The sequence below is a fragment of the Cydia amplana genome, chromosome 5 (assembly GCF_948474715.1).
Source record: "Cydia amplana chromosome 5, ilCydAmpl1.1, whole genome shotgun sequence".
Lineage (NCBI taxonomy): Eukaryota > Metazoa > Arthropoda > Insecta > Lepidoptera > Tortricidae > Cydia > Cydia amplana.
The window spans coordinates 6,586,141-6,607,079 of record NC_086073.1 but is presented as its reverse complement, the minus strand read 5'-3'; the positions used below and the strand labels follow the sequence as shown (position 1 = coordinate 6,607,079).

The 20,939-nt window shown below is 40.3% G+C and overlaps 1 protein-coding gene across 5 annotated transcripts in view; it reads left to right on the top strand.

Annotated features, from left to right (window-relative positions):
* LOC134647881 (ral guanine nucleotide dissociation stimulator) overlaps window positions 1-19,484 on the top strand; it is a 30,268-nt gene extending 10,784 nt beyond the window's left edge. Inside the window, exons 1-7 of one of the 5 annotated variants that reach the window (XM_063502240.1) lie at window positions 2,579-2,842; window positions 11,631-11,732; window positions 14,966-15,117; window positions 15,669-15,779; window positions 16,427-16,562; window positions 17,129-18,563; window positions 19,305-19,484. In XM_063502240.1, coding sequence (XP_063358310.1) covers window positions 2,666-2,842; window positions 11,631-11,732; window positions 14,966-15,117; window positions 15,669-15,779; window positions 16,427-16,562; window positions 17,129-18,563; window positions 19,305-19,441 — 2,250 coding nt within the window. In that variant the 5' untranslated portion in view covers window positions 2,579-2,665 and the 3' untranslated portion in view covers window positions 19,442-19,484. Of the gene's footprint in view, window positions 1-2,578; window positions 2,843-10,187; window positions 10,743-11,627; window positions 11,733-14,965; window positions 15,118-15,668; window positions 15,780-16,426; window positions 16,563-17,128; window positions 18,564-19,304 lie in introns of those variants that run through there. The other 4 variants (XM_063502239.1, XM_063502241.1, XM_063502243.1 and 1 more) reach the window with 4 other exon arrangements.
* Window positions 19,485-20,939: the final 1,455 nt, after the last annotated feature.

The window sequence follows — 20,939 nt, the reverse complement described above, 5'->3', positions numbered from 1 at the left end:
CGAAGTTGTATTCGCCACCTAGCTACGGTTTAAATGTTCGATAAGTACAGGTAAAGAGAAATTATCATAATCCAAATAATATATTTATACTTAATTAACCAAATAAATGCATTAGCGAATAAATAGGTACTTGCCACTGGAACAAGTTTACTACCGACCGTAAAAAAACTAAAATAAAGAAGTTACCTTACTAGAAGTACGGAAAATGTACATACTTTTATACAATTCTACATATGTAGTTAAGGATCCAATTAGCCTATTAAGTCGTAGAGGAATTAAGTAGGTGTAATAACATAATGTAAAAACGTTTTACTTCCCCCTTATTACAACCATTTGAACCATTGGAGACCCTATACATCTCTAAGGATAATTTGATAAACTATGTTATTTTTTAGTTCTGACACTTAGAGACATTTACACCTCTAAATAACTTTAGATTTTTTTTTTCCATGTATCTGTTTTGTTTATTATTATTATAGTTTTTTTATGTAATTCGACATTAAGAGACCTTATACATCTCTAAGTAATTGTATTACGTTAGTTTGATTTGGTAGTTGTAGTTGTATTTAATAATAATTGTTGATGTATTATTATTATTATTTTGCTTGTATGTAAATTCAATGTTGCCGTGTAAAAGTGCCCTTGTGGCCTATTTGCTGAATAAATGTTGAAGTTGAAGTTGAATTGTCTGGAACAAATACTTAGATGAGTATGTAGGTTTAATTTTAGGTTACTTTTTGTTGTTAGTTTATACTTATGTTGTTGTACAATTGTAAATTATTTGTAAACTAATTTTGTACACCAGAGCCTCTTATAATTTTTGATCCAGAATTTTGTAACTATACTGGGTCAACCAAATCTTGTCAGTAAATAGGAACATAAAAAACTATACTCATCCTTTTCTTTTGGGTGCTAGTACTAGTGTAAGACAAAGATAGTATGATTCTCTCTGTCTATGTTTGAAATCAAACAGACCTTTGACACACTATAAGTACCTACTTAAGTATAGTGCGACATAAAATAGTAGAAATTAAATAAAATAAAAAACTAAAAAAAACATACTAAATTGTTGCCATGTTTAAGCATTTTATGACAAAAATGTGTCAGTTACGTTACGTAGGAAGTGGCGCCTTCAATCATTTTCTACAATTTCTTGTCAGATTATAAGTACCTGAGTTCATTTATTATTCGACTAATTGACGATGTTGAGTGACGTTGGATGGAGCATGTAGCTCGTCGGCGGCCAGCCGCTCCCTTCCTCAATTATCCAATTTCCTTGTCAGATATCGACCTACTCCGCAGGCACGCTCACTCACTTGTCAACCAACCACCTCTCCACTTGCGGCTAGATAGCTAGATAACGTTGAGAGAGAACGCCAGACGGCTATTAAACAAACATTATAATTACATCACAGATTTCTATCAAGTTTATTACACTCATGATAACATGGTACGAGCAAAGCCTGCACCGACATTTATGAGAAACTAAACCTTAACGATTATGACAGCATAAACCTAGGTTTAGTTGCCTGTGTCACTTGGTTTTTTTTTTTAATTTCCATGCAGAGGTGCGTAGAAACGTGTTCTGCTATAATCCAGGGTACAAACTTACAAAGACATCCCTTTGTGGAATGCATACATTACCATTATTTATGGTGAAGAATGAAATACCTACCTAAGTCGGATGCATAATGAAGTAGGTGGCAGGCGAGCACGTAGGTATGTGTTTTTGTCTGTTGTGTTATAAATTAGGCGGGAACTAAATATACGGGTACAACACTGCATTGGCCACGTTGTACTTAGTGACAAAGTTAATTCGATGTACAAAAGTTAAGAAAACTGTAGAAATAGCCCATGTCTCTTGAGCTTGACCGATTACAAAAATAAATCGATTTATACCACATTCAACATCTTTGAACCGCAAGCAAAGCCCCATTTAGATGGTTCAAGAACTTAATTGCATGCAATATTCAACACATTGCTGACTACAGAACAGACAGAGTACTTATACCTACAAATCCTACAATACAATGAATTTAGTCGACCGACCAAATACCGCAAATGTAGCGAAAAATGCATGCAAGTTCTTGAACCGTCTAAATGGGGCTGTATTATTTCCCATATAAGTACAAATAAGTTAGAGCCAAAGAACAACCGTCAATTATTATTATGCAGTAGGTAAAGCACATACATTAGTTTTGTTATTTGATAGTAGGATGCCCCCTCATGATTCGTCAACCGGCATTAGATTAGGTCTTCGGTATATTAGTCACTGCTAGGTAGTCCACCTATAATTCCTATAAATATAATGTAACTCGACCTTATCATTCAACCTAGACCTTGTGTCACTCAATTAGATGAATGAATCTTATTTGTTAAACAGTCGATCTCGTCTCGATTAAATAATTCAATTTGTTTTCGCTAGTTTAAATCATCTCAATGATGTCTGAAGATCTGAAAACTGTAACAACATTTGCTTAGTACCCTTCTTGACATTGACTATTGACCTACGTTTTTTACAAGTTACAACGGTTATTTTCTTTAAAAGTGGCGTTAACAGACAATATAAGCAAATTTATAAACGTGTTGTGGTGTTGAGTTATCCGCAATGAGTGGCACCGTCGACGAGGAGGACATTGAAGTGAAAGGAGCAGGTGGTTGAGAGATGCTGGTGCGGGGTTGCGGCGGCAGCGAGCTGCGGCATTCGCTGGCGGAGCGCACGAAGGCGCTGGCGGCGCGTTGCCACGCGCTGCGCGCGCCCGCCGCCCAGCGCGCCGACTCGCGCAGCCCCGACCGCCGCCGACCCAGGCAAAGAAAGTCACAGACAAGGTGGTACGTCAAGGTAACTTGCAATGTCAGACGCACGAATAATCTTCGTTGACCTTTTACTTAAATTTTATCATCAAACCATAATTTACCCGCGTCCTCATTTACGGGGGTGATAATTCTCCCTCAATTTTTTTACGGTTATTTCTGACTGAATATTTATCAGTTTTATCACCATCACCATCGACACTATCGCATCATCGAAAGTCACAACTTCGCAAGACGTTCCGGTAATGGATAAGTATTCATGCCGGCCAAGGCCAGAAAATCATGTAGGTACTTTCGCATTTGTTATTATACATGTACCACTATTATTATAACTGTCATTTCTGCTCATAAGTAGGTATCTTATCTATGTCTCAGAGAGTGTCAAAGCCCAAAAGATAGGTAAGATTGTCGAAGACTGGAAATCGATGATTATTGATGACGACATTTCGCAAATATTTAGGTACTCTCGTTTGCATGATATGAATATGGTGCTTATGTGTGATTTTATTCGAAAAAGTTGTTATTCATTCATGTCTCACAGGTCACAGGCAATGATTCATTCACAAGTCTATCGGCTGCTTCTAATTGTACCGACTTCGACAGTTACTCATAGTGTTTGTTCAACTTTACGCGTTTATTACCTGCTATTCAACATGAATTTCGGTCATGCTAAGATTTATGGGCCACTTGTGGTGACTACTGTACCTAGTTACCTACATTCATTGTTATGATTCCTTTCTAGATGCTTTCATTTCTTTCTTTCAAATAAATGCAGAAAAATGAGATGCAAAAATGGTTGTCAAATTACACCAGTAATGGTGTCGACTAGTGCCTACAGTTACGTACGTACGTTCAAGTTATGAAGTAGGTAAGTACTTACCTACTTTACATTCTTGTAAGTTGTGCTCATTGAAGTGTTGACTAACTGAGCGATGACCAATAACTGACATAAAACTTAGTCTGTTGTCCTCAGACGAAGTGTCATCAGTCTGTTGTTTGCTATTAGCAAACTGAAAATAAGTTACGTTCGTTGAGTTATTTTGTGAAGTTTTATGAAGTGACGGATACCGCGCGTAGTATCTTGACTTCGTTAGCAATCCGGGTCAAGGCTTGAGTTAAGTATGTGTGTGTCGGTGCATGCACACAGGAATTCAAGACTGATAACTTCGTTGCTGTTTTCTTCACACACGCAAATCAGGCGAATATGCTTTTGACTCCAATTTTTGTGCCGATGTCGATCTTGCTCATTAACAGCAATGTGTATCATTACCAAATAAGCAAAATTCCCTGGAAAATGAGAAAGTTAGGTACTTACAGATATTTATTATATTTATCATCACATTTATCGAGAAGAAATATTAAGAAATCCTCGAAGGTTTCTAATAAACTCCTAGTGTATCTCCTACTCCTATTTGTTTATGTAGGTATAATTATGTCGTTTGAGATACAGTCACGTGCAAAACCGCCCACATTTATAAAATGGAATTTTCATTGGAGATGCGGGGTGAACGGCCGCTTTAGCGAACGTTTGGTAAGTAATGCTAGATTTAAAGTTCGTTCACTCCTCTCCTGTGTTCCTGTGATTACCCGAGCTAGCTTTTTGGCAGGTTTCCAAATCTTTCAGTCCATGAAATATCCTTTTATTATTCTGCATAGCGCACAAACATGCCATTTTATGTTAGTACCTATTTTTGTAGACTATGGCTATGTTAAATGTGTTGATACCTATTTATGTTGCGTGCCTGCTGCGTCGTTATAGTACCTACTAGGTATACATATGTAGATATTACTTGCATACACTGTAATTATATAAGGGGATACTGTTGTCTTACCTAAGACGACCTACGTCGTTTTTATTATTTTTATACTAGCGACCCGCCCCGGCTTCGCACGGGTTAACAAATTATACGTGGTTTTCTCTATGCTCTTATGTAGGTCGAAGGTTCTCAAGGCCGCAAGGAGCTCAAGGGCCGCAAATATAGGGCGCCCTTGAGGCCCTCCGCCGCGGACCCGGCACTGTACCCGCGGCCCTGACCAGCGCACCGGATTCTATATCGACAAGGATAAGACTTTTTCATTTTCAAAGGACGTTTTCCATCGGGTGATGGTAATAAAAATGATTGGGGATGAATTATTTATGATTAAAATAGAATACGGAGAATGAGAGATATTTCTTCGCTGTAGCACAATTTTTAGATTATTTCCCATCCAAACTGAGAATTCATTATTCGGCTTACAAATAGGTATTTAAATTTTAGATCACTTTATGTTTATTGAGGTACTCATCTTTTTCACCAAGATATATTTTTGTTGAAGTGAATACTAAATGTGTACTTACCTATCTTCTTATTGAAACGGTTTCATTATCATTACATTAGGTCTACGTAGCAAATTAGTAGAAGGATTCCTGTTACATTATACGGTTACCATACAATATAATTGAAAATAGTCTCAGGAGGCTCGCCGCTATTGATTATGATTGAGGTGGAAATGGGAATCAAAGGCAATAAACCTAATCTCATTTAGTAGTCAAGTTGAACTAGTCCGGAGTCTTCAAACTTGTCTTGGTACTTATCGTAACGAATTGCGGTTAGTCCTAGTTCGACTAATCTAGTCTAGGTGAAAAGAAACCATTAGGTCATAGCAGGGCATCGGTTCCGCGGCTGGTCGGACTCGGTCCGATGCTCGAAACCGATGAGTATTGATTGCGGAGGTGTTGCGGGCGACGACCTCACCTCGCCCAAGAGGTTCACTCTGATTCCAATTGTCTTCATTAATTATTGCCGACTCATCTGTCAATTAATATGATGTTCAGTGTATTACGTTACGCACAATACGCACACACGCACAATGCACATTACGTTACAATGTCGAAAAAAGGGCCATATGTACTATAAAACGTTGTACGATACACGCGCGTGTGCGAATAGAAAATTCGCAACTCAGCAGCAGATAGTTATTAAGCGCAGCTTGATTGTGTGGGTCTCGAAGGATTAAAGTTAACTTCGAAGGAATAAAGAAATCCTTGAACTTCAATCCAACCCTTATAGCACGAGATGTTTGCTCATATATATTTATGTATGGTTTAGGTATCGAGATTTGGTCACAGAAATTGAATTTTGATGTAAAAAAGGCAGTTTTTTTACATTATCGTGAATTTCATCTAGAATATTAGATTAGATTATTCCGCTTCGATTGTTAGCCAAACAAAAGCAAGTGTGACTAGTGCGTAATCAGTGTATGTAGTGGTTTCGTGTGAAACTGCTCGCTCAGAGTATAGGCACCGAGGCGTTTCTTCTTTTGATTTTTAGTGTTATACAATTTACTTTTATAATTATCTTTACCAGCCAACCAAGGAACCAATAACCATTTTGTCTATTGTACTAATAAAAATCGATGGATTTAATATCACTTTTATGAGTGAAATAAACCCCATGGCCAGAAATTTCATTTTTAATTGCTTATAATTTGTCAACCCTTAATGGTGGCATGTACAGCCAGTCCAAGTCCAATAGGCAAGTATATGGAATAGTTTAAAACTCGTTTCGTGGCAATGTCTGGGAAATTTAATATTCGAGCCAAGTTTTTACTAAGTAAACTCTAGGACATGTTTCAAGTGTTGCAATGCGCCGAGATCGTTGACTGAGAGCTATGTCGTTTTACAAATAAGGAATCGGGTGTGTTTACTCGGAGTTTCTTTATGAAACCTCACACCAAAGGAATGACCGACATGTCGGTGGGTCGGACAGAAATGGAACGGAAAGTCTATAGTTACATAGAGTTGAAAGGTGTGCCGAATAGAAGACTGTCTAGTGTTGAAGGTATTGTTGTCAGTGGAATATTCCGGGTTGCCGTTGTCGACAAGGCAGGGCGCGGCGCCACCGGCCGAGCGCATCCGTCACGCCCGACCCGACGGCAGCGATATGCCCTCAGATCAGACTGTCAACTTTACTGAACGTGACTTTCTTCATTTCTAATGCCTTAAGTTACTTATCGGCTCTATGAGATTATTCAGGGTCATGTACGTTTAAGTTCAATGATATGGAGATTCATTTTATTCATTTCATTTGAATAGGGCGAGTGATCTGTAGAAAATTCTTTAGGTAGATATAATAATATAGTTAGTTTCAGATACCCTAAGTACGTATTGTAGACTATTAAACTAAAGGGTATTGTGCAGGTTTTGTGTGTGAGTCGAGGGGGATAATAGGACTGATGGGTGCTATCTTCATTTTAGACCTGTTTATATCCGTACTTAAGTATTAAAAATGAAACCACCTCATGAATGACGTCACTTTACCATGCCGCTTATAATGTTATGTGACGTCATTGATTTACAAATAAAGGACTGTATTTATCCTTCTTTTACGTAACTAATTAAAGTACCTACGTCTGAACAAGGATAAGTAATTTAATATGCGTCGTAATATGTACGAATGCTTTATTTGTCATAACGGGATGAGAGGTGTTGGAGTTTCAATACGTATTTCCAATCTACCTATTTCAGTTTACGCTGAAGAAGATTATTGAACACTTGTATTTGTGGTGGTTATTAATTCATTGAACTTATTCAAGTACATACTTATTGTGTTATTATTGAGCGGAACGGAGGCAGGTTTAACAAGACTGCAATTGGAAATTCACATGGGAGTGGAATCATATAAAAACCTGGCAATCGAAAATTGTGTGAGTTCTCATAAACCTATTTTATGGGTAAATTTACTGTTAGGTGTGATGAAGTTGTTTTGAAGTGTTTTATTGACTTAATTGTATAAAATGATGTGCCTATAAACATTTAGTTCGTTGCTAGTTCAAGATAAAAACATATTGAATTGTGATTAATTCCAAATATTTAATGTTGACAAAATTCGGAACGAAAGATCTTGATTCAAACGATCGAAAGAAGCGTATAACTAAACCACCTATATATCTATGCATGAATATAATATTCTATATCTGTATACTTTTAAATTTACTTTGTAAAGGGTGAGAGAACGAACCGTTACGTAGGGAGATCTACGTGTGTGACGCACCAGACTGGCAGACTACCCCGTGGGAAGTATTTTTAGCCGAGGGTTAACGGGTGCGGGATGCGTCGCGGGCTGGCGGGGGACCACCACCCGGTGACGCAGCCTACTCTTGGCAGCCGCTATATTTAGTCCGCACGACGGCGGTGCACGCCTAATCGATATTTCGTTGTCTTTGGAAATTGCAAACCTTTTGTACCTATCTAACTATTGTTTGCACGGGAAATTACGTGCCGTACCTACTTGCGAATGCCAAGTTTTACGTAACATGTTTATCGGCCGTAATACCATGACCAATAGGTACCTAGTGCCTATTCTTTAATTATTACTGCTATCAGTTTGACCTGACCTGGATAAAACTTGTTAGGTACTCTTGTGAAGTACCTAGGTACTCAGCCCGGTTCTACTTTACAGATCTCTGTGTGAACACTATGAACAACGAGCCTGGGCCGCTCGTGTAATCTTTAAGTAATTGCTATCAATTTACGCTTTATAGCATTCGAAGGACATATAGTACTAGAGAACTAATGTGTACAGTAAATCGATCTTTTGTATGTACCTCTAGACCATTTATTGAAGTTAACTCGGTGACTAACATGGACACAAAGGCAAAGACCGGCAAGGGCAAGGGATGAGTACATTACGGATGTCAACATTACTTGGACGATTACCTACATAGCAGTCGGCGAGGGTCTAGCCTTTGTCAAGCCAGTTATTCAGTGGAAGTTTGGCGTAGATACTAGGGTAATTAGGGACACTTCAGACACTTATGTTCTTAGTTCATTAAAGTTTCTCCTGAGACCTAGTCGCTGTTGACATTCTCCCCATCATCATTGCCTTGAAATTGTTTTAAATACCCTTTTAACTTAGAATACTTACGCTGCAACGAAAATTCTTTAATACTGACTACATTTGGGACCTATCAACTCCAACCACAAGTATAGGTACATCAATTATATACATCTCATGTTATTTAGAAAGCCAATTAGTTGAAATGTGTTATTTGATGTAAATCGACTAATGATTGTGATTTCTAAGGCTTCTCCATATAATTACTTAAAACGTTTTATAATTCTTACTACTTTATATTTGAATTAGGATAGTTTTTAATATAAGAGAGTGGATATGTTCCACGGCGGTGGTTTCAGCTGTATGTAATCCGTAAAGACGGTGATTTAACGCACCATTGGGCGCACGCGTCATGCGCCCATGCGTGTTGCTCTCGTCTTGTCAAATTGATACCTAGCTGCAACTGGCGATTCATTCAACTGTTGAATTGTAGTGGAATCTGATAGTTGTACATCTCGAATAGGGGCCCTGTTTTGCAATTAGGGGATACGAGTAATTCGAATCATGTACACCGTGAAGGCATGGTAAAGGAAAGAAGATTTGCTAAAAGTGTGTAGAGAGAGGTTAGGACCAGGATATGCATGGGAACAAAATAGATTGGCATTTGTTTTACATCAGGATTTGCGCGCCCCCGTATAAACTTAATTTATGTAGTAATTTAATTTAAGTAGGTAATTAACATTAATTAAGTATCATACATATGTGCTTAGGTACATAGTAGCTGATTGTTTAGTAATTTTACCTTCCGGAAACAGTTGGCGGGATTGCGTATTGTGTTATCCATGCAACATTTACAATTTTACACTATTCAAACACGTAACAAAGTGCTAGCTAGGGTTTTTCCTTACCAAGTTACTTAATTACACAAACAACAGCCGTGCATGCAAACAAAGAGCAATATGAAGTTTTACAATAGCGGTTTGGACATTAATTGACTTGTGTGGGGACATATTTATTACGTACTGTTTTCCCACTGACAATCCAACCTCTAGACTGAGCTTAGGCCAATTCTTTCATGAAACCGATGCTGCCAAAAATACGGGGGTGCGGGGGGACGAGGTGAGCGAATCCCGTGCCGTGATTGGTCCGTTGAAAGACACGGACCAATCACGGCACGGGATTGACTCGAAGATGGAGTAACGCTACCGTATGTGTGGCAGAGGGGGTAGCGCGACTATGCTATGTCTAGAGGTTGGATTGTCTGTGTGTTTTCCGTAAGTTTGTTAAAGACTGACAAATCCGTCCCTCGCGTGCAGTGGCTTATGTTCTCGAGTGGTTACTGCACTAAACATCGGTTAGAGTACGTCAAGCACTATCGACATGCTCTATTGAAGTTTTTCACGCGATCTCTCCGCGTGAGAGCAGTCGCTCTGAGCCCGCGCTGCTGGTTCAGCGTCTACGCGCTCCAGCGGGACTTATAACTTTCGACTTACTGTAATAAAACATGTATTCTGCTAAAAAAATACAACGCCCTTACGCAACATCCATCAGGGCTCGCTACAGCAGTATATAACAGTGTGAAAGTTCCTCATAGTGCACCGTCAACTTTGTTATGCGATGGTCATATAATATGCAAATTAAATGTTTCATAACGTTTGAAGTGAAAATGTGCTGATTACTGAAGTTAATAGACCGTGCTCGGATTAATATCTAACCATCGGCAGTTTTAGAAAACCGTTAACGAGGGAGAGCTGGTTCAGAATCGTAAAAAGGGCGGTGGTGATAGCTCGTAGTAGTGTCTGTGTATGTCGGTTAATTGAAGTGAGGAATTGAGTGGAGCCGGATGCGGATGGCAAGTGTGCCGCTGCCCGAGCCCCGGCGGCGATTTCACCCGCGTCACGCACGTCCGCGCTCGCATGCTCTCCCTCCTCACTGATCGATCCAGTTACAGAATCACTACATTTGCATATGATCATTGCGCGAGTGAAAGTGAGCGTGATGCTGAGCTCAGCTGGGCCGTGACGTGGCGTGACGTCATGGGCCATGTGGAAGATATGCGGCGTCAGTAAAGCCGAGCCCGTGCTGTTCGCTGATAACATTGATGATGATTATGTAAGCGCGATAAGGAGGTTATCTCTGGGAATGATCTCGTAATCGGTAGCGTTATGTGTTCATAGAAAGCTGGTAACATTTAAATAAATAGATTAAATGCTAATTGCTAATCTAAAGTGAATAAGTATTTAATTTTTCAAGGCTGAACGGATTATGTAAATTAAAGAGGCATTCTTGCACTTCCGCTAAAAACAAGATTCCTTTATGTTTTATAAAAATATATTTAGATTAGTTCAAATATTTTTATTTATAACTTTAAATAATTTTATAATGGGTGTTAAGTAAATAAATAGTGTCTCCATCTAAATATGTATCCACATTTACGAGACATTTACATTTCATGTCCTTTCTTTCAAGAACCGGATATCTGGAATTGAAATTTGAATGACGAGTTGCGACATTTTTTTTATTTAGAACCAGATAGGAGTGTTTTATCAGAAATCGGAATAGTACATTTTAATGATTTAAATTGTCTTTGTTACAGTTTTGCTCATATCATCTCATATAAAACTGTCAAGTGTTAGGCTTTTCATATAAGCACAGGCAACTTGGTTCAACCGGCCCTATATGGGCGAGTTGCAAAAAAAAATCCGTAGACAATAATTACGTACGGACCTGTCATTAGTCTTAAGTTACCTAATTGATTACATTGTCTTACGACATGCTATGCATGCATAGCATGCTATAAACTTACCTATACATGTATGAGTGAAGTACGATAAAATACAATTTACATGGTTAATTTTCGTAAAACAACTAAATTAAGACTAATTATAGGTTCTTAACTACGCTTAATTACGTACATTCACCCATTATTAAATAACAGAGCAGTGTTTAGTGTTTGTGGTTGATCACTTGTGTTGACCTGCTGATGGTGTGTTCCAGCAGCCGACATGGCGGCTGTGGGGAGAGGAGCGCGTCGATGGCGCTATCTACACCGTCTACCTCAAGAAGGTGCGCTACCACCGGCCCACGCGCAGCGCATCCAGTGTGAGTATATTACCTACCTTTAACACTACCTAACTTGTATTAACACATTCATTGCCACCCACCCAAACAAGACATCCGCGCCAGGCCACAACAATTTCGTCATATAAAGCTGTAGTACCACGATCCCGACTATCGGGTCGTCCGGCCTGGGAACGAAATTATAAAATACCCGATAGTCGGGTTTTCGGCACTGAATGTGTTAAATGCATCCAATGACACATACAATTGTCACGTTAGCCAAAAGGTAGGTTTACTTATATTCAAATATCGCGTCAATACTCATAGTTAGAATTTCCCATCACGTTTTATTCAATTAGTCATACATATGTTTACGGGTCATAAGTCAGTTCTGAATATTATTGAGAGAATTGAAATTAAAACACAAATATATCATAAATCTTCGTCGTCGGAATCTTTTGCTGATGTAAGTAAATTACTTAAGTCAAACTCGGTAGAGCGACTATTTCCTTAACTTTGCACATCTTATATACTTATTTTAATTAATCTGTGGCAATGCAAACTGAAACTTATAAGTATGCTGAACATTATTTAAACTGTCCAACTGACCTTACTGACCGTAAGTTAAACTTATCTAGTTTGCTCGTTGATGTTCTCTGTCTGAATGATATCAAAAACCAGACTCTCATCGAGACAAACAAACACAATACAAAATATGAGTATGGTATATGTATTATGTAATGCTGAGTAGGTGAGTACGGCCGCTTTATGAATGAGTGATTCACTGTTCATTTGTACACTTTGTAATACCTACGCACTCTTTTATCACCTCTGGCTTTGTTGGACTACAAACACAACTAGTGGCGAGCTGTCCATATAATTATATTCTCATCGACTAACCTAGGTGCTTATTTTCCGACAATTGAACAATTCTTCCTCCTGTTCTTATAGAAAATGTAAATAGAATTTGGCTTCTGCTTACCTTCAGCATACGTATTAAATTTATGTTTTACACAACGCCACTGCTAAGTTAATTAACAGAAACACAATTAAGAAGATAGAATCACAGACCTGAGTCAATGATGAGCATAGTACAGTTCATAGCAATCCAAACCTATACTATACCCACTGACAATCCAACCTCTAGACGGAGCTTAGGCCAATTCTTTTATGAAACCGATGCTGCCAAAAATACGGGGGTGCGGGGGGACGAGGTGAGCGAATCCCGTGCCGTGATTGGTCCGTTCAAAGACACGGACCAATCACGGCACGGGATTGACTCGAAGATGGAGTAACGCTACCGTATGTGTGGCAGAGGGGGTAGCGCGACTATGCTATGTCTAGAGGTTGGATTGTCTGTGACTATACCATACCACTACAGATATGTACCGAAGACCAATTTTGTTTTCATCGAACGTTTACTAGATGCCCGATAGATAACACATATGAGACTGAATAAGTAATGGCTCGGGTATTGTGTAGTAAATACACAGTGGGTTCTGAAACTATTAGGAAACGTCATATCGTAGTGACATTTTGCCTTCCGATTATACACATTTGTAAATGTATCACTTTTACAATAAATAGGTAAGTGAGTGGTAGCGAAGTCCCCAATTCGCATTGGGCTAGCGTGGGGACTATAGTCCAAGCCCTCTCGCACTTGAGGGGAGGCCTGTGCCCAGCAGTAGGACGTATATATGTATATAGGCTGAATTATTATTTGTTATGCATGCATCTGAATATCAAAGTGGGTATTAACATCTTAACGTAGGTACACTAATTGAAAACACACAGTGAGCAGTATTTACTCATAAGTAATAAATTGAAACATCTTTACAGTAGTTGCCAATAATTGTACGACCACTAAACGAAATTTACCTTCAAGTTTTGTGGCTTTAAATAAAGTTTATTGCGATAAAACGTCTACACAAAAGGAAATTCACACTTATTTCCTGGGATGTGTAACAATAATAGTATGAATATGAATAGTGTATACTTACCTATATACAGCATATGTGGCCTGTAACACGGGCGAATAATTAAAACGTAGATTCTACTCCTCAAACAATAAAACTTTTGTTCAACAAATTTTTGAAATTATGTAGTCTTAAGATTGTCCCTTTTTCAAACAAACTAAATAATATTTTCAATGTACTTTAAATTCCGTCTAATTGACATTGCCTGTCAGTCTTGTCGCCGTACAGGCATAATCAATTTCGTAATACATTGCGTGTTCGAATAAATTTTAAAGTGTTTTCAAATCCAAACCACAAGTTTTTTTAAAAGTCGCTCAACAAACATTGTCTAGTTTAAGGAGTAGAATCTACGTTTTAATTTTTCGCCCGTGTTACAGGCCACACGCTGTAGACTACAAGTATACCTGCATAGGAAGTGACGACATAACAAATAAGTACCTTGTAATATCATTAGTTAATCCCCGTCGAGTAATGTACCACTATGTATGTTATACATCAAACAACAGTGTATTCAAACTGCGAGACATGTTTTGATAGCCTGCTGTGATATTCGTTGTTTTGTTGCTCATTACCTCGATTGTTTACGAACACATGTCGTGTTACGAGTTGTTTGTGCTGAAACATACCTACCTAGCTAAATCGTGTTATAAATCTAAGCATATAAAGGTATCATCGTTTTAGCTTAAAAGATGGTTCGTTACAATGTTAGAGAGTATCACAATGCATGCTACTGCTATAAAAAAAAACCGAGAGTGCTAGAATGTTACTGCCTTCTGATGCCTAGTTTTTTGAAAATAAACATCTTCCTATTCTGCATTAACGCACTTGTCTTGACTGTGCAATATGAAAATATTTTTTAGTAAATCTTCCATCCATAAAAGCTCCTTGATTTGCGTTTCATACACCTCACCTGCCGACATTACTTGGCATAGCGAAATTACGTTGGGCGCCCATTTTCAACCTCATGAATACATTACACGGGCGCCGAGATGGCGTGGGGAAATTCAAAGTCTGTTTAAAGGGTCTTCATATACGTTTTCTATATGATGATATAGGATACAACCTATTACATCACTTGCGAGTTTCTTGAAATAGAAACTACAACGAGACTCGGCTTTGGCTCAATACGCCTACTTGATATTAAATTAACAAATAGGATAGGTAAGGCAATTTAACAGTTTTTACAAATCACTTAAGATTTACTGGTACAGACTTCTTTATGGTATTAATTTCGCCTTTGTTACTGTAAGGTTTTCTTTTGTGCAATAGAGGTTTAATAAATAAATATTGTATTTTCAGGAGTCTGACGACGAGATCTCTCACCTGGAGTGGGAAACGGTCCGGGTGCGCTTCGTGAAGGCCGGCACGGTCGAGCGCCTGGTCGAGGCGCTGGCCACGGACGATGGCGAACTTGAGTCTACATACGTCAACGTGTTCCTTGCTACCTACCGGTGAGTGCGGTTAGGTGGATCAAATATTTCTTGTTGTTGTTTGGTCCCGTCAGCCAGGGGACAATACTGGATACTGGCAAAGTATTTTAGAAATAATGCCGTAACACGTTCTACTAACGTGCTTGGTAGGTAGATGACCAATTATGGAAAGAGCTTATCCCTAATTAACTACAATAAATTGCATGTTTAGTTAACTTAAATCCCAGGGCAACTTAACCATGACAACGAGATATGGAGAAAAAATTAGGGCAGGCTTGGGCAAAGCGGACCCGACTTCGAACGTATTCCGATATTTCTGAGCACCTCTGTTGGGTTGGTTTATTTGAATTGAAGGCGCTCACGTTTTTATTTCAGCAGGTTACATCTAGCATCATTAGGCAATTAGCTAAGTTTACCCATCTATGTTTTAAGGGAGTTTCCCTCTGCCAACAAACTGTCCTAAGAAAAATATGTATGATAGGATTGATAGGGTTTATTTCATCTGAATAAACGATTTTTTTTTTTAATTTGCCGCTTGTCCCTATTTTTAATGTTTAATCGTTTTATTTCAGTTCGTTTGCGGAGTGCAATCGAGTATTGGACCTGCTACTGCGACGGTATGAAGCCCTGGCGGCAGAGGATGTGCTCCCCTCAGTGGCAGATACCTCTCAGCAACACCGAAAGTAATTTCATTTTAGTATCTTATCTTACCTTTTCTCTGTACTTTCTGACAGTAATCTTTCTTCATGATTAATGGTAACAGCTTAGAGACAATGTGTCGTGGTAGGTATTGAATTGACCGCACCAGTTAAGCAACGCTGGCTAGTCACTATCTATCTATTAGCACTATTAGTCGTGTTGCACAGCGGGTATAAGGCACGGCCTCCCGGCCTGAGAATGAAATGTGAGGCCCCATACATGTGTTTAATTTAATCACGGGCTTTGCCTTTAGTATTATATACAAACTCAGCGCTCCTTGGGTACCTAGCTACATGTATATCCAGGTTCTGTTCTTAATTGAAAAACTTTTCCATTATCTGCATAGTAAATGCATGAACTATGAAACAAATCACTACAAAGCGCATAGTATAAAACAAAGTCGCTTCCCGCTGTCTGTCTGTCTGTATGTATGCTTAGATCTTTAAAACTACGCAACGGATTTTGATTCGGTTTTTTTTTAAATAGATAGAGTGATTCAAGAGGAAGGTTTATGTATGATTTGTTAACCCGTGCTAAGCCGGGGCGGGTCGTTTTTTCAATAAAATAGTTTACCGCCATATAACAATTTCGTGACAAATTCGTGATGAGTATGTATTGTATTGTGTTGCAGAACTCTGGTGGCGTGTCTGCACGTGTGGCTGGACACGTACCCGGAGGACTTCCGGCAGCCCGCCCACCACCCCGCTCTGCAACAGCTGCTCGCCTTCACACAGCTCCATCTGCCGGGATCAGAGCTACATTCGAAGGTAAATTATCACTTATGTAGGTATATCGAGTATACTTGCCTACCTAATAAAGAATATATAGGATTTTAGATTATTGCCGGCTAAAGCGCTTCACATACCAAAGACTTAATTCAGTAAGTTACGACAGTGATGCAGCAATAGGTAGAAGTGAGATGAAGATATGACTACCCTACCGTGTCTGACGTATGGCTGCGTCCCTGTCGTCGGTTACTAATTTAAGTAAGGTGTGTGTAGTGCTTAAGTAGGACCTACGAATTCATTCGATCGATCAAATGCCGCAATGTAGTGCAAGTCGCTTGCGATTATCGTTATTCGAGTAGATTAAAGAATCCTTGCTTTATTGTAGCTAACCACGTATTTTGGGTTCCTGTCATTCCGCCTTTGTACTCGTAAGTTCGGTAACGATTTATTTCCTTGAATTGCAATAATCTATGCTTCAATTTTTAAATTGTCTTGCTGATTATATATTTATTTTACTGTTTGACCTGTAAAGAAACGGACAGTCTGCAACAAAACCTTGGATATCGACAAAAACATTTATGACAATCTTTTTTTTTGTATTCCAGGTATTACAGAAGCTAGCTATATTCAAAGCGGAGCGGAACGGCATTTCGGGCGGCGCGAGTCACGCAGCCAGCGCGGGCGGAGTGTGCCTGGCGGCCGGCATGCGGCACGTGACGCACCACACGGCCGCCTACCGGCTGCCGCACGTGCCGCACCGCCACTTCGCCGAGCAGCTCACGCGCATGGACATGCAGCTGTTCAAGAAGCTCGTGCCGCACCAGTGCCTCGGCGCCGTGTGGTCGCGCCGCGACAAGGACCGCGGCCACGACGCCGCCACCGTGCTGGCCACCGTCAACCAGTTCAACGCCGTCTCCTTCCGCGTCATCTCCACCGTGCTCGTGGAGCCCGACCTGCGGCCGGCCGACCGCGCCGACATCCTCGCCGCCTGGCTCGACATCGCGCGCGAGCTGAGGGTCCTGAAAAACTTCTCGTCGCTGAAGGCCATCATCTCCGGCCTGCAGAGCAACTCCGTCTATAGACTGAGAAAGACGTGGGCGCTCCTCCCGAAGGAGAAGGCGGAGCTGTTCGACGAGTTGGCGCGTATATTTAGCGAGGACAACAATCGGTGGGCGCAGCGGGAGCTCCTGATGCGGGAGGGCACCGCCAAGTTCGCCGACACGGTCGGAGAAAACGACCGACAGCTCCAGAAGTTGCTGCACGAGCGAGGCTCGCCCGGCGTGAGCCACGGCACCATACCCTACCTCGGCACGTTCCTGACCGACCTCACCATGATAGACACCGCCATTCCGGACACGGTCGCCGACGGCCTGATAAACTTCGACAAACGACGAAAAGAGTTCGAGGTGCTCGCCCAAATAAAGTTGCTGCAGGGCGCCGCGAACGCGTACCACCTGGCCACCGACCCGATGTTCGATCGATGGTTCGACTCCGTGATCGTGCTAGACGACCGGGAGGCGCACCAGCTGTCCTGTCAGATAGAACCCCAGACGAATCCACCGAAAGAGAGGCGGCCGAAGAAAATGAACGACAACAACGGCCCCGGGCACAGAAAGAACGACTCGATAGCGAGCACCAGCTCGAGCAACAGCTCGCAGTTCTACTGCGAGACGGACGGCGTGGCGAACGCGTGGAAGCGGGACAGCCTCGAGCGGCGCGCGTCGCCGACGCGGCTGTCGCACGGGTCGTCGTCGTCGTCGCTGCCGTCGCTGGACGCGTCGCTGTCGAGCGCGGCGAGCGGCCACAAGGCCAACGGCAAGCCGGCCGCCAGCCCCGCGCACCGCGCCGGCCCCGACTTCTACATCATCCGCGTCACCTACGAGGCGGACTGCGCCGAGACCGAGGGCGTGGTGCTCTACAAGTCCATCATGCTGTCCAACAACGAGCGCACGCCGCAGGTGGTGCGCAACGCCATGCTCAAGCTCAACCTCGACGGCGACCCCGACCAGTATACGCTCGCTCAAGTCTTACCTGATAGAGGTAAGTTTTTGTAGAGAGAAGGGTAGGTTGTTTCAAAACACCTTTATGTGATAGTTTTCTGATAGATGGTATCTACCGCAGTTAGGCTCAGTTAGATTATGCCACTGCCAATGTCAGGGTGATTACTCCCTTATATTTAACCTTAGCGGGCCTGATAATAAGGTAGACTCCTACTAGTCAAATCAGTTTCTTTTTAGAACTGTCAAAACGATTTGCCAATGTGGAATTTATATGAAAACTGATATAGTGACGTCACGGTCAAATCACCTACTTTTTTAAGTTTCCGATTTATTAAATTGAAATTGTGCCAATATCTGCAAACTATGTTTTTCTACTAATTATCTAGTGCTTTATTTCGTGCATGGTGTGAAATAATTTATTTTAAATACAGGAAACATCCCTATTGGCTGTTGTAGTTTTCTCTCACCCTCTGGTCACATATGACAGCGAATTCAGAAATGTTGAGTAACTCACTTGATAAAGCGGAGGCGTCAAACTGTGCCAATGACTGTGTCTTTCTGCAGCTCTCGCCAGTTCACAGCAAGGGGCTCGGCTCCGGCTGGAGTATCGCCCAGTGGATATAAGTTGATATAACTGTATGCAGTAACAATAAAGTATCTACACTGCGTTCCAACACCCTATAAAGGCCGCTCTAAGATATAAAATAGTTATCCGAAATTATACGCACGCTAAAAATGTATAAGACTGTGTGGTGCAATTGGAGGTTTCTTTTTCTTACAGAAATGTTGCTTCCGGCGAACGCGAATGTTTACTACGCAGTAAACACGGCGTACAACCTGAACTTCATCCTGCGCCCGCGCAAGCCGCAGCCTGCGCCCGAGCCGCTCGTCAACGGCAAGGCGCGCAAGCGCACCTGACTGCTCTCCTACTAAGAGTCTCAACTGCATCCGAGGTACCGCGCGGTTAGCCAAGGTTTAGAAAGTGTCAACGCTGTCTAAAGCTGAAGCTGCCCGTTAGTAAGCCGCGCGGCAGACCGCTCTAGTACGTATGGACTCTAAATCCGGCGGATCTGCGACTCGTAATGCGACCCCGCTGGCTTCGAGAACCGGAAATAGGTGCCCTGGCGGTAAAATGAAACTCTTTACTCTGATCTAGCGTGAGAACTCGAAGTATTTGTGTTCATAGTGTATTCTATTTATGCATTTCTCGGTGTCTTTAAGTGTAGTTGTAAATACAAACCCTATGCCACCTCTAGCTATAATTCGTTGTGAATAACATATGTATGTAAATTTGTATCGTTATTTGTATATAGAGGAATAATGTGTAAATAAGAATCTCAAGTAGGGTGTTAGTGTCGTAATACTAAGCCAAAGGCGATCTATTATGTCTAATACAAGGTGCTGTTATACCCTTATAAAGCATTTCTATAGCTTTAACATTTGAAAACGTTCGTAAACCGAATTTTCCAAAAATAAATAATTAATATGTATATATAGTGGTATGGGTAAAGTAGACAAATAACTGAATGTAAACTGCAATAGTATTATAACCACTAGTGTTTAATAGGATCTACGTGGCAGTAATCGATTATTACCTACATGTAATATATGTTTTATTATTTATACGCATATATGTAACTATTATGTGGTAGATACACGTTAGAACCAAATAATAACTGCCCGTAAAAGCCTGAATATATTATTGTATTTATTGTAATAACATTTTCAATTTTAAGAAGATTTTTAAAGACTTCGTTCTGTTTTATTTTTTACAGCAACCTTTAAAAATATTAAATTAAGTGTGACTGACAATTTAAGATGTCCTCTACTCACTCGTAAACAGTTTGTACTGTACTTATGTCAATTTTACTCATTTGTTGATAAGTAGGAATCTATATATTAAGAAACACAATGTGCCTAAATTAAATTTTTATTTATGTTTTGATTGGAAGTTTGGAAAAATATGATGGTTTTTAATCGTTTTAAAAATACGAGAAAACATTGCACAATAATAAGTGCATAGTCCACTTTTATAATATTCTTATTACTACTTATTTTTTACTCAATTTATATCCTAATCTAATTTTTCATGTTATACAACAGTCGTCGATGTTAATTACTAAGCCAGCGATTTCAGCAGCATAATTATCGGTTAATTACTTGAACATGAAATCTATTTTATTTGTTAAATATAGAATATATTTTAAAATAATGTATTGCATGTTACCTGAACCATAATAATTAGTACCTACCGTATTTGAAATATTCAGCTGCTCTTTGGATGTGTCTAAAGTTGTCCCTGTATATAATTTGGCCACTCGGTTTCGGTGTTTGTGCATTATGAATTGGCTCCACCTCTAAGCACCACTTGCACCATCCCACTAACCCGGGGTTAACCGGTTAAACCGCTAACCCA